This window comes from Myotis nattereri (assembly GCF_964212035.1).
Source record: "Myotis nattereri genome assembly, chromosome: 10".
NCBI classification, from domain to species: domain Eukaryota; kingdom Metazoa; phylum Chordata; class Mammalia; order Chiroptera; family Vespertilionidae; genus Myotis; species Myotis nattereri.
In genome coordinates, this window is record NC_138085.1 from 72,195,309 (window position 1) to 72,208,660 (window position 13,352).

A 13,352-nucleotide genomic window follows, 5' to 3' on the forward strand; every position below is an offset into this window, starting at 1 on the left:
CACGTTCAATAATAACTGTAAAGCATAAATGACATTACGTTCACTCTCTGCCACCATATCCAGAGGAGGAGGATTCTGGAAATAAAGTTGAAGGGTTCAAACTCCCCTGTTAAAAGAACTATAATTTGGGCTCTGGCGCCTATTTGTTTCCTGTAAAAACAGGGACTGTCCTCTACTCTTTCCTAAGTTCCAATTGGTTGGTGCCAGTGAAATACCAGTTGACATTTGCAACCACTGTGGGGGAAAGGCTTCCGAACCCAGAATCTGTCTGGAAAGCATATGCTACACTTTGAGAAGACAGGTTACAGGTCTTCTCAACTCTAGATCTTTCCAGAGAAGGATTAGGAATAACTCTCCTTTTCTGAATCTTGATCTCTCTGGGATGTTACAAGAAATTAAACCAACAATTCTGAAAGAGACCCTGGTGCAAATAAGGTTCAAGAAGTCAATATCTTTTCTACGTAACCAATCTCCAACCCCAGATTTCACAAGACAACCTTAATCTATCAGATGAGCCCATTTCTGGCTTGCTCTCCACCCTGAAACAGGAAAGCATCCTGATCTAGTCAGAAGTCTTTAATCCACCATTATCCAATTTGGAAGCAGGTTACCTTACCTCTCCCTGGCCACCGGTTCCAAAACAATCTCTCAGACTGGACACATCATTTCTTGGGGTGGGAGTGTCACAGGGTATAGTGGCATGGAGACAGGGAAGTAGGCGTTGACAAGGAAGAGAAAGGGTGTTCAAATGTGCCAGCTCTAGGTTGAATCCCAGTTCCATCCTTAACTGACCGTTATGTAAAATAGGACTAATAATGCTATCCCCTCAAAAGGTGGCTTTGAGGTTAAAGGAGATAATGCATGTGCAACACTTTGCACAGAAAGCCCGGCAGACACACACTGAGTATTCACTGTTAGCTATCATTATTAGCCTTGTGGTCCCGTGCAAGTCATATAATTCATTGGGATTCAATTCCATCAACTGTAAAAGCTCTAGAAGAGCAACTGCCCTGCTTTCCTTCAGGGGCTGCGAGGATTAAAAGAAAGCATTCAGCCAGGTTTACGTACATCAGAGGGCGAGAAAGGCTGCGATGACGTAGACGTCGGTTTGCAGCAGGCTTGGGAGCCCGGCTAGATCTGGAATGCAGGCAGCGACGGGATTGGTAACCAAGAGGATCATCAAGTCCTGCCCCGGTCCCGCCCTAAAGCTCACTGCGCCTGCGCGCGTCCTGTTGGCTTCGCCGCGAACCTACGTGGTGACTTTGCGACGCGTGGTGCGCTCCGGGCGCATTTGCGTCAGCGGCGTAGCTGCGGCTGCGGCTGCGTGACGGGTTGTCCTGGTAACCGCCGGAGTTGTCGCTGTCTGGTGGCATCTGAGACACAGGTGTTCGTCATGCAGTTGAAGCACCTGAGAACCCTGCTGAGCCCTCAGGTGAGGAGTTGCGTGCCCGTCCCTCCCCAGCCCGTCTTAACATTCCCAGAGAAGCGGGGGACTAAAGCGTAATCATGTCGAGTGCCTACTGTGTGCCGAGGACCGACGGCTGGACGCGACTCGGCTGCGTCGATGCTGTCCAGTCGGCGAGATGCAGCGCCAACCCCTGCAGCTTGCATTGCGTGTCATTTAGCATCCGTTTTGTACCAGGCCCCGTGCTGGGGCTCGGAGGGATCCAGAACTCGCTGCCATTGCTCCTGCCTTCAAAAGGCTCCTGCGCCTGTAAACAACGAACATAAACCTACACGGAATTAAATAAGCGCTTTAAGTGCATGCCCCCAAGAGGGAGTGCAGGAGTCCGCACCGTTCGTTCTGATGGTGCAGGTAGATCTCTTATTCACAAGAGGCTGGGTACTGGGGGAGGAGCCCTGAAACATGGCGAAGAAAGGCTGGGTGTAGGGGTTAGAAGACCAGAATTCAAGTCCTAGCGCCACCGCTACTTTAAATACATGTCCTGCTACCTCAGACTTTAGCTCTTATCACACTGTCTCTCTCCGCATTCCCTCTAAAAGCAACCTTAGGGGATCTGGGAAGAGTTAAAGGAGGTAATATACACAAAAGAACATGGTAAACCGAAAAGCAATGTAAAAAATGGATAGACAAGAGAGAAGGACATTCAAAATTCAAAATACAAAACTAATAAGAATAATATCTCTTGTAACTAAATATTTAATAGCATAAGTAAAGAAGTTAGGATTGTGCCTTATGAAGTCAGACATACATGGATTTAAATCATGGTTCTGTCACTTACCAATTGTCCATGACACTTGAGCAAATTACTTAACCTTCCCGTGTCTCAGTTTCCCCTGAAAAAGATGCATAATAGCGGCATCTGCCTCAGTGTTACGAGGTAAAACAAGATAATGAATATCAAGCATTTATCAAAATGCCCAGTCTATGGTAGGTGCTTGTTAAAGGTTAGCTATTATTGTTCTATTTCCTAGTGCATTTAATCCTCAGAACAGCCCTGTGAAGTATATATTGCAGAGAAAAGAGAATTAATTATGGAAATCAGGAAGGCTTAACAGAGGATTGGCATTAGGAGGATAGAAGGAAATTAGAACAAAAGAAAGATGTGCCCAGCCTGGGCCAGTGTGGCTCAGTTGGATGGAGTATCATCCTACACACCAAGAGATGGCGGGTTCAATTCCCCATCAGGACACATACCCAGGTTGTGGGTTCAGTCTCTAACTGGGGGCACATGCAGGAGGCAGCCGATCAATGTTTCTCTCTCACATTGATGTTTCTCTAAAATCAAATCAATAAAGTAAAATTAAAGAGAGAGACAGATGTGCCCTTTGCTCAGTAAACTACCCCCTGAATCTGTAATTTAAATTTTTTCTTTACCTTAATGGAATAATTGGAAGTGAAATCTTCCTTCAGTCTTACAAAGTAAGATGATGTCATGATGCAGGAAAGGGCTGAATGCCCAGGATTGGAAAAAATGATGAAGGAAGATGATAGACAACAACTGTTGTGGAGCCCTCAGGCCTTCTAACATAATTTAATCAAGAGTTGGAGGGGTGCCGGCCCTGCATGGCTTAGTGGTTGAGCGTGACCAGAAGGTCACGGTTTGATTCCCGGTCAGGGCACATGCCCAGTTTGTGGTTGCAGACTCGATCCCCAGTGGGGGCGTGCAGGAGCCAGCCAATCAATGATTCTCTCTCATCACTGATGTTTCTCCTTTCCTCTTTGAAATCAATAGCAATATTTTTTTTTTAAAAATAAAGTTTTTAAAAAAGAGTTGGAGGGTGACACTAGTGGTGGTGTGGCTATTTTCTGACTGGTTTGAGGATTTTGATGGGGAAAAAAGCCTTTTTTTAAACCTCTGACTGGAGGTAACTGGATTGGAAATGAAAAGTAACTGTTTTTTGTGTGTTTTTTTTAATATATTTTATTGATTTTTTTACAGAGAGGAAGGGAGAGAGATAGAGAGCTAGAAACATCAATGACAGAGAAACATTGATCAGCTGCCTCCTGCACATCTCCTACTGGGGATATGCCTGCAACCAAGGTACATGCCCTTGACCCGGAATCGAACCTGGGACCTTTCAGTCCGCAGGCCAACGCTCTATCCACCGAGCCAAACTGGTTTCGGCGAAAAGTAACTGTTTTAAGGCAGTGCTCTACAGCTCAAATAATTAATCAATTGAAGCAGAAACTAAATTTTTTATTTCAAGTAGGAAAATTCTTAGTGCAGCATCATAGAGGACCAGGGCTGGTGGCAGAAGGGACAGACCTGGCAAGAATAATCCACTGGGAGATGATCACTTCTAACTTGGGCTTTGGTGAAGTGGATAGTTAAGGGAAAACAAAAAACAAGGTGGCATTGCTCATCCTAAGTCTCAACTCTGATTATTTTACTCCCTGTTCCAGAAGTTTTACTGTCTCCCCCTTTCCTACCAACTAATCCAAAAATCCTGGTTTTGAAGATCCTTCTTGAACTGGCCTCAGTCTGTTTCTCCTCTATTTTGCTATTTACCAGACAGTGTTGGTTCAATTAAATTACCATTACTTGACCATACTTGCCTTTGCTCATGCCATTTCTTCTACCTAAGATAATTTCCTCACTCAGCTGCATTCATTCTTCAAAGCTTAATGTTGATCGTATAAACAAATTATCTCAGGCTTCTACAAACTATTACAGTGCTTTGTACATACCTCACTTATGGGACTTTTCCCTTTTTTTGCACCATCTTTGTAGATTCTGGGGCAGAGACCATGTTTTGGTCTTTGTCTCCCTCTCAGACCCTGGCCAGGTGCCTTTCTCAGTGAGGTATTCAGAAAATATTAATTGAATAAATGGCTAAAGACCAAAACTTAGATCAATTGAATTTATTTCAAAGGGAACAAGACCATTGCAGGGACATAGGTACAGTTGACTAAGCATGTCACCTCTTAGTACATTTGCATTATGGATTTCTAGAAGCACCTTGTTCTCACAATCTAGGGTTTTATGGCCTTGGAGACCAGATGGGTCATGTGCATCTCTTTGCTTTAAGGAAAATTGACAAGAGCCACAGTAGAAGTAATGGAATTAGAAATGCTTTTGGCATTCTAGCCCAGCACTTGGATTTATTTTTGCCCTCTTTGCCTCTGCAGGATGGAGCTGCAAAGGTGACCTGCATGGCTTGGTCCCAGAACAATGCCAAATTTGCTGTCTGCACAGTGGACCGAGTGGTGTTGCTGTATGATGAACATGGGGAGCGGAGAGATAAATTCTCCACCAAACCAGCTGACATGAAGGTGAAGAGTACTCATGTGTATCTTAACCTGTTGATGGGCCTTAGGAACCTGAAAACTTTCTAACCCACTTCCTGGCCTTAGGCAAAGAAACTGGCCTACCCCTCCATTTCTCAGTATAAATCCCTCAAGCTCTTCACAGTCACACATGCACCCTTTCCTCTCTTTTCCCTTTCACATATTCTCATTACTTTTTTCTTTTTCTTTTTAATTCTTAGTATGGCAGAAAGAGCTATATGGTGAAGGGCATGGCGTTTTCTCCTGATTCCACTAAAATTGCCGTAGGACAGACTGACAACATCATCTATGTGTACAAAATTGGAGAAGATTGGTAAGGACAGCAATTGGGAGAAGGGGATGACCCAGAGCAGAGGGGGAAGGCAGGAGGAACTGCCTCACTGGGGAGGGAGAATAGAGAGGATGAGGGGCCAAGCTGTGGCACAGAAGGAGGAATCTGTTTTTGCTTTCCTGACTTTGCCGGCCCCCTGTGTTCTGTGATCCCACCCCTGGAGGAATCGGTCTAAGTCAACAAGGAGGCCCTGTAAGATCCTGGGGAGCCCCGGGTGATTGTTCCAAAGCTACTCACGCTCCCCCTTATGCCTCTTTTCAAGGCACCTGTGGAGCGGTAGGAACATATCTGCTCACTCTTCCCTTCCCCCAGCATTCTTTGTGCCAATTTATCTACGGAAATGGTGTTTTTGTTTTGTTTTGTTTTGTTTTGTTTTGTTTTACGGAAATGGTTTTTAATGTGCTTTTTCTCCCTTTTATTTGGCAGGGGTGACAAGAAAGTCATCTGTAACAAGTTCATCCAGACGGTAAAGTTCAGACGAGCCCCTGGGAGATTAGGATGAACAGACATGTATCAGTATACCTGCTTATAAATGCAACCAGGAGTTGCTTTTCTTAACGTCGGTATCTGACTTCGCCTACTGCAAAGATGGTGCTACCTGGCTGTTCATCCTCATCTGCTTTCCTCCTCAGAGCCCAGTTGTGTCCCCTCCTCTCCTTCCCTGTAGGCGATTGTGGTGGTGGCATGAGCCAGGGTGCCCAGGCGGTTCGGATTCATGCTATTATAAATGTGCCAACCCACATAGACATGACTATCCTTTTCATCCTTTCTTTCTCACAGAGTGCTGTCACTTGTCTGCAGTGGCCCATGGAGAACAACATTGCCTTTGGGTTGGCCGAAGGGAAGGTAAAGGAGGGAAGAGAACCACAGGAAAGGTTGGGGGTGGGGATAATTGTTATGAAGAAAGAAATATGGCTAATCTCCTTTAGGGTGGAGTTGTGTTCTGGGGGAGGATGCATAGGGACCCGTTTTTTTCTTTTTCTTTTTCTTTTTCTTTTTCTTTTTCTTTTTCTTTTTCTTTTTCTTTTTCTTTTTCTTTTTCTTTTTCATTTTTTCTTTTTCTTTTTCTTCCCTTAGGACCTGGGCGAAATTGAAAGTACCCTAACCAGACTTGTGTCCATTCTCCCATTTTCAGGTTCGTTTAGCAAACACTAAAACTAATAAGTCATCTACCATCTACGGGACAGATTCTTACGTGGTGTCACTGACAACAAAGTGAGTACGGAGAGCGGTATCCCAGGAGTTTGGCAATGGCAGGAAAAGGCTGTGGGGAAGTCTGGACTGGGAGACCATCGTATGAAAGATGGGGAGGGCTGGGCGCGGGAACCACAGGCAGGGCAGTGTTTGACAAAGAAAGGGGAATTTCTTGGGAAGACAGAGTATTCTAATCTTTTCCTGGATTTCTCTCCTTTTTTTTCTTTTCCCCTTTTTCAGTTGCTCTGGGAAAGGAATTCTATCTGGTCATGCCGATGGCACCATTGTTAGGTACTTCTTGGCAGATGAAGGGTCTGGAGAGTCCCAGGTATGAATAAAGCATGCTCTGGGGAGGGTAAGGAAGTCCCAAGAGCCCTCCTGGAGGCGGCTGGACATTCAGGGATTTTGGTTGAGGCACCCAGGAAGGAGGCTAGAGGAGGGAGACCTCACGGGGAGAGACAGTGGGATGCGGCCACAGGAGGATTTGTGCTTAGGGGGCCAGAGCTTAATATTTATGGGAAAAGGTAAGTCAGGCGGAAGGGACTTGGAGACAAAGGGAAATAAAGACTCTGAGAGTAATGAAAAGTGAAAATTATTCTCATTATATAAAAAATATGTAATATATAGAAACTTATAGAAGAAAGACTTGTTTACTTTCAAGAGGGAAAAGGTAAAAAGACTGTTTATGTTTTACTCTAATTCTCTTTGGTTTGAGTCATTTACATGAAAAATTACTTATGTAATACTTAATTAAATGTTTCCATCCTAAAAATAAATAATAATAAAGGAGCCATAGCTCCCTGTGGTTGGTTAATATGTAGGACATCTCCCTTCGGGGACCTTATTAGGTACATAGTAAACATCTCCAGCACATAAGTATTTTGAGGGTTCCTCTTGAACACAAGGTCAGCAGGTGTGTACATCCGTGTCATATATATGTGTGTGTGCATATAAGACAGACAGGCAATATGTGAAGTCTCAGGATTAGGATGTGTTGGGAGAAAGATTTCTGCAGGGTAAGATGATCAGAGTGAGTGTGTCCAGTGCTGTGAATGAGACATTTCTGGTGGAGTTCCCAGAGTCAGAGTGTTGGAACTCTCTACTTCTGTCTTAGGGGAAGTTGATTAACCATCCGTGCCCACCCTATGCCTTGGCCTGGGCTACCAACAGCATCGTGGCTGCAGGCTGTGATCGGAGGATTGTGGCCTACGGAAAGGAAGGCCAAGTGCTGCAAACGTTTGACTATAGCCGGGACCCTCAGGAGCGAGAGTTCACCACAGCTGCAACAAGTCCTGGGGGCCAGTCTGTTGTGCTGGGGAGTTATGACAGGTGGGGCCCCCTTCCAGTTGCATCTTCTGCCTGCTTTCCCTGTGTACTCTGCCTTAGTCCAGTCTTCCTCAACCGGAATGGCAGACTGGATCACAATCAGTGTATGTTGAAAGAGATTCTCGGGTTTTAATGTATGCATTTCCTCTTCTGCTCCATCCATGGGCACACTGGCAAGTCCAAAATGCACATGCTCTGTTGAGTCTCTATGCTTCCCTCTGGGATTCCACAGTGGAATGTATTTCCACTTGTGTTCCCGTCACCTCTTTTCAGACCACTGGCTTAGTGTTTATCACATTGTATTATACTTTGGAGTTTGTATCTGTCTGGCTAAATTGAAGAGCCCTTATTCATTTTTTCTTTTTTTATCTCCAGTGACTAGGTTAGCATCTAGTACATAATATATGCTCAAATTTTTGGTGAATGAATGAATGAATGAATGATGGAACAGTAGATAAACAGCTAGGGTCTGGGTCCCATCACTTTCTTAGAGTGCTTTTAACCCAGCTTTGTCAGTCTTGTCTTTCTAGCCCCTTTAATCTTGTATGTGACTCTTCCCCTTTCTTTTTTTCTTCCCTAACTATTATCATTTCTCTCCACCCACCCCCATATTTCTCTTCTGCTAACAGCTTGTTTTCTCACCAGCTCCAATCTCCTTTTGTTTTCTCAGCTCCCATCACTCTTACTCCATTTTACTTTGATCTGATTTTCCCAACTTACTTCCTTTGAACCTTTTTGTCCTCTCCTACTAGCTTGTCTGTTCTCTTTCCTTTTCTTTCTTCTCTGATTTAGCAAGACCCATTTCCTTCAGATACCAGCCCCGTTTCACTTCTTGCCTCATCCTCCATCTCTTCTAAAAGCCACATACTTTATTACAGACTTCGGGTGCTCAACTGGAGCCCTCGAAGAAGCATCTGGGAAGAGGCGAAGCCCAAGGAGATTGCCAACTTATACACCGTCACTGCCTTGGCCTGGAAGCGGGATGGCTCGCGGCTCTGTGCAGTATGCTCCTCAGTTAGCCCTTCCTGTGTGGCTGATGTTCTCCAGACTGAAAAAGCCCGCCTCGTCCTAAAGCGCTCTCCTGACACTAGAGGACCTCCTCTTCCCTTTTGACCCCAGCCTAGAAATCTGACGTTACAGACAAGAAAGAGAACTGCATACTTTATTGGAGGCCAAGAGAGTTGTATAGGCAGAGCAGAGTTCTCCCTTACATCCCATTGCTATGCCCTTGAGTCCGAGTTTGCCAACTCTTTTCCTGCTGGGACATGCCAAAACTACCAACTCCCCTAGATTCTCGAACCTAAGTTGTGAAGGTGTCTGTGGATACCTTCCCGTGCCTGTGTCAATGGGTGTTTCCCTTTATGCGGTCGCTTTCCTTTCTAGGGCACACTGTGTGGGGGAGTGGAACAGTTTGACTGCTGCCTCCGGAGGAGCATCTATAAGAACAAGTTTGAGTTGACCTATGTGGGACCCAGCCAGGTACGCGGCGGAAAGCCTGCCTCTCCAAGATCTTGCCATGGCTCACTCTTCCTTGGAATACTTCCCTGCCTTCTGGCCACAGCCACAGTGTCAAATGTAACCTCCGGCAGAGCTTTTCTGGGGAACAGAACGTGTCGGGCCAGCTCTCTGGCAACTTTACTGAAGTAGTTCTTCCAGGTTATTACAAGAAAAGGTTTAAACATCAGGCTTAAGGGGTATGGAGATTGCCACTTACGTCTTCCTGGTTTAAAACTTCACTGCCTAGCTGCTGTCAACTGGTGAGGTTGATAAGTAGGAGTACAAGGGCGAATTCTGATGTTTTAGAGCCTCTGAGCTACTGTGTGTGGTGTTGCAAGTTACTTTCTTAGTTCCCTAGCCCGCTTTTTTCGTTTCTCTACCTTAATCTTCCTTTTTTCTTTTATGTATATTTATATTGATTCAGAGAGGAAGGGAGAGGGAGAGAGATAGAAACATCAACGATAAGAGAGAATCATTGATTGGCTGCCTCCTGCACTCCCCCTACTGGGGATTGATCCCTCAACCAGGCATATGCCCCTGACCAGAATCGAACCCGGGACCCTTCAGTCCTCAGGCCGATGCTTTATCCAATGAGCCAAACCAGCTAGGGCACTTCCTTTTTTCTTTCATTTATTATTCATTGATTCCTTCATTCTTTCATTTTTTCCAGAAACATTTATCCATTCTCTGTGTGTCAGCACTGTTAGTCATTGCGAATGCAAAGATAATTATCTGTAACACCCTGTACCGTAATCGAGAAAATCATTCCAGCAAAGGCACAGACATATAAAAAATAATACAGTAACAGTGGTAAAAGTTACCATAAAGGTTTCTACAGAGAGCTGTGGGAACATAGGAAGAGTGATTGGTTTTGTCCAGTGGAACTTTCAGAATCATATGTATTATAAGCATCGAAAGAGAGAACATATGAAAGCATTTCATAAATGGTAAAGCACTATGTAAATGTGCGGTGTTCTTATTACCCAGGTGTCTTAGGCCAGGTGAGGAAACGAGATATCAGCTTTGTTTAGTGCTGTGGAGGTGGGCACAGGGCACAGCATGTTCACCCTTTGTTTGGGTCGGGAGCCTAGGGAGCTCAGACTTGTCCCCTACCCAGGTGATTGTGAAGAACCTATCATCGGGGACCCGAGTGGTACTCAAGTCACACTATGGCTATGAGGTGGAGGAAGTGAAAATCCTGGGAAAGGAACGCTACCTGGTGGCCCACACGTCCGACACACTGCTGCTGGGGGACCTGAACACCAATCGCCTTAGTGAGGTAGGAACCAAGATGGGGGAGTGGGGGGCTGGGAAGGGACTTCTTTATTTTATTTATTTTTAATTTTTAAATAATTATTATTGAAAGTACTACCTATGTCCCCCTTCTTCCCCCATTGACCCCCTCCAGCCCACCCCCGCCCCTCACCCCAGGCCCTCAAGGCCCATTGTCTGTGTCCATGGGCCATATATATATATATATATATATATATATATATATGCATACAGGGTCCTTGGTTGATTACCCCCCACCCACCCACCCTCCCCTGCCTTGGGAAGGGACTTCTTGAGTTGCTACTTCAGAGGAGCCAGGGTTCCTAGGGGAAGATCTCCACAGGAAGCTCTAACATTCTGATACCGTGGATCTGGTTTCAGGGAATGAGGCACAGGAGCTTTGGAGTCCTGGAATACAGATCACCACTGTTAGACTGTGTTTATGACACCTCTCAGAAACATAGCGACCAGGGCAAAAGCTGACAAAGCACCACTTTTGTGCAACATCATAGCCTCCCCAGACTCGGTTTCTCTGCCTCCCACCCTTTCATTCTTTCAGCATTGTCTTGGACATTTACCCACACTGTCCCCTATGTCTTCTTTTTACAGATAGCTTGGCAGGGATCTGGTGGCAATGAGAAGTATTTCTTTGAAAATGAAAATGTGAGTAGAGCTTTTTCACCATCACCATCTTCATAAGCCTCCTTCCGGCTCCTTCGTGTCAGAAGGATGGCAAGTGGCAATAGGTTGAGAAGACAGCAGATGAAGAAAGGCAGAGGGTGAAATGGGCAGAGGAACAGAACAGAGAGAAAAGTGGGAGTCCTTTTGAACTGACAGTCATCTCCCTTTACTGTTTCTCTTTCTTCATGCAACCTTTCCACCATATAGCAATTCTGTTCATCCCCAGGTATGCATGATCTTCAATGCTGGGGAGCTAACCCTGGTGGAATATGGGAATAATGATACCCTGGGTTCTGTACGTACGGAATTCATGAACCCCCACCTCATCAGGTAACCCCAGAAGGTTCTCTAAAATTTGAAACTCAAAAGAATTACTTTTTGACTTCTAACTCCTATGTCCTTAGATTAACCTTAAAACTTCATCCCATATGGTACTTGAGCCCTTAAGAAACATCCCAACTTCCTTCTTTTGCCTTACCTCACCTTCATGTTTCAGTGTCCGTATTAATGAGAGGCGTCAGAAGGGAATGGAAGAGAATAAGAAATTGGCTTACCTTATTGATATTAAGACTATTGCTATAGGTAAGTAAGACTCTCTCATAACTATTAAAATAGATGTTTATAGTGCACTTACATATCACAGGATTGTGTACAGTGGCGGATCGAGGAATTAGATGTAAATGTGTGACCCCACTCTACAGTGGATATGTGAAATGGTCAACTCATATGTCCGTATGTTGGTACATATATAGGCCTGCCCCTAGAATTATTCAGGTTCTCTAGACATCTATGTTAGGTCTGAAAAATTATGAACTGTAGAGAAGAACCATTAGCAAATTTATAAATTTTCCTGTTTAGTCTTCATAGAATCATAGACTCTTAGAACTGGAAGGGACCTTATTTTCTGTATGTTTTGTCATTAGTAACTAGTGATGAGAAACTTTATTTGTATTTCACTGGTTTGTAATTGTTAATTTTTCATCATGAAATGCTTTAAGCATAAAAAAAGAACAAGTATAGAGAATAGCATAGTATTCTCTAAGAAGTCTAGAGAATAGCATCCCTTATAGTAGATGTAAAGAACAGGGCTCTGGAGTCAAGCATCCCCACCTCTACTAGTACCTGTGTGGTCGTAGGTAAGTTACTTCACCTTTCTGTATCTCAATTTCCTCATCCCCAAAATGGGGATAAAAATACCAGCTACCTCATATGAAAAGCGCTTAGACTAGTGGTTGGTACATAATAAGCATTTAATAAATGTTAGCTGTTAATAATACTAAGATTATTATTACTTGTGTATCCATACCCAGTTCTGTCAAATCCTAAACATTTCATTATAGGTACCGTTGGTCTTTTATCTCGTCTCTTACTGATGGACACTTAGGTTGTTGGTTTTTCACTGTTAGAGTGTTTCAGGTCACTAAGATTTATACCTCGAGTAGAATTGCTGAATCATAGAAGAGACACATCTTTAATTTCACAAAATATTTCCAAATTGCTCTCCAAAGAGATTGTACCAATTTACACTCCCACCAGCAGTTAGAGTTTCCGTTCTTCCACGTTCTTTCCAATACTTGACATTGCCTGACTTCATAATTTGCCTCAACTGACTCAACTTGATGAAATAGTATCTAATTGTATATTTTTGTTGTTGTTCATTTGTTTATTGGCTTTTGCTTTCTTCTTCTGTGAATTGCTAGACCATATCCCTGGCCTATTTTTAAAATCAGGTCTTCTTTATTTAAATTGACTTGAAGGAGTTCTGTCTGTATGTGTGCATTTATAGCCTTTGGTGGGTATTATCATTGCAGGTATTTTATATCAGCCTATGGCTTGCCTTTTCTCTCCTTTTCAGTGTCTTTTAGTGTTCAGACTTTTTAAAAATATTTTTTTATTGATTTCAGAGAGGAAGGGAGAGGGAGAATAGAAATATCAATGATGAGAGAGAATCACTGATTGGCTGCCTCCTGCACGCCCCAGTAGGAGCCCGCAACCCAGGTATGTGCCCTGACTGGAAATCGAACCAGTGACCTCTTGGTTCACAGGTTGACACCCAATCACTGAGCAACATTGGCCAGGCTCACCTCACTCTTTAGGTCTCATCTTCAGTGTATGTAAATGGAGTCCCCAAGCTCTAGCATTCTATGACTCTTCTTATAATTAGGGCATTAAAACATGGCTTTATTATTTTTGCTTCCTAATTAAAGGAAAATTCATTTTTAAGTTGGTCTTCCCAGTTGTAGACATTAACTGGCATTTGGTCTTTAGCTTCAGCATATATAACAAAGGCAGGTACAT

General features: G+C 44.0%; 1 protein-coding gene across 1 annotated transcript in view; it reads left to right on the top strand.

Annotated features, from left to right (window-relative positions):
- The first annotated feature begins 1,324 nt into the window (after positions 1–1,324).
- IFT172 (intraflagellar transport 172) overlaps positions 1,325–13,352 on the top strand; it is a 31,852-nt gene continuing 19,824 nt past the window's right edge. Inside the window, exons 1-14 of the mRNA XM_081100921.1 lie at positions 1,325–1,432; positions 4,595–4,738; positions 4,954–5,066; positions 5,511–5,550; positions 5,865–5,930; positions 6,220–6,299; positions 6,519–6,606; positions 7,393–7,607; positions 8,483–8,606; positions 8,988–9,083; positions 10,219–10,380; positions 10,983–11,036; positions 11,281–11,384; positions 11,551–11,636. Coding sequence (XP_080957047.1) covers positions 1,394–1,432; positions 4,595–4,738; positions 4,954–5,066; positions 5,511–5,550; positions 5,865–5,930; positions 6,220–6,299; positions 6,519–6,606; positions 7,393–7,607; positions 8,483–8,606; positions 8,988–9,083; positions 10,219–10,380; positions 10,983–11,036; positions 11,281–11,384; positions 11,551–11,636 — 1,411 coding nt within the window. The 5' untranslated portion in view covers positions 1,325–1,393. The remainder of the gene's footprint in view (positions 1,433–4,594; positions 4,739–4,953; positions 5,067–5,510; positions 5,551–5,864; positions 5,931–6,219; positions 6,300–6,518; positions 6,607–7,392; positions 7,608–8,482; positions 8,607–8,987; positions 9,084–10,218; positions 10,381–10,982; positions 11,037–11,280; positions 11,385–11,550; positions 11,637–13,352) is intronic.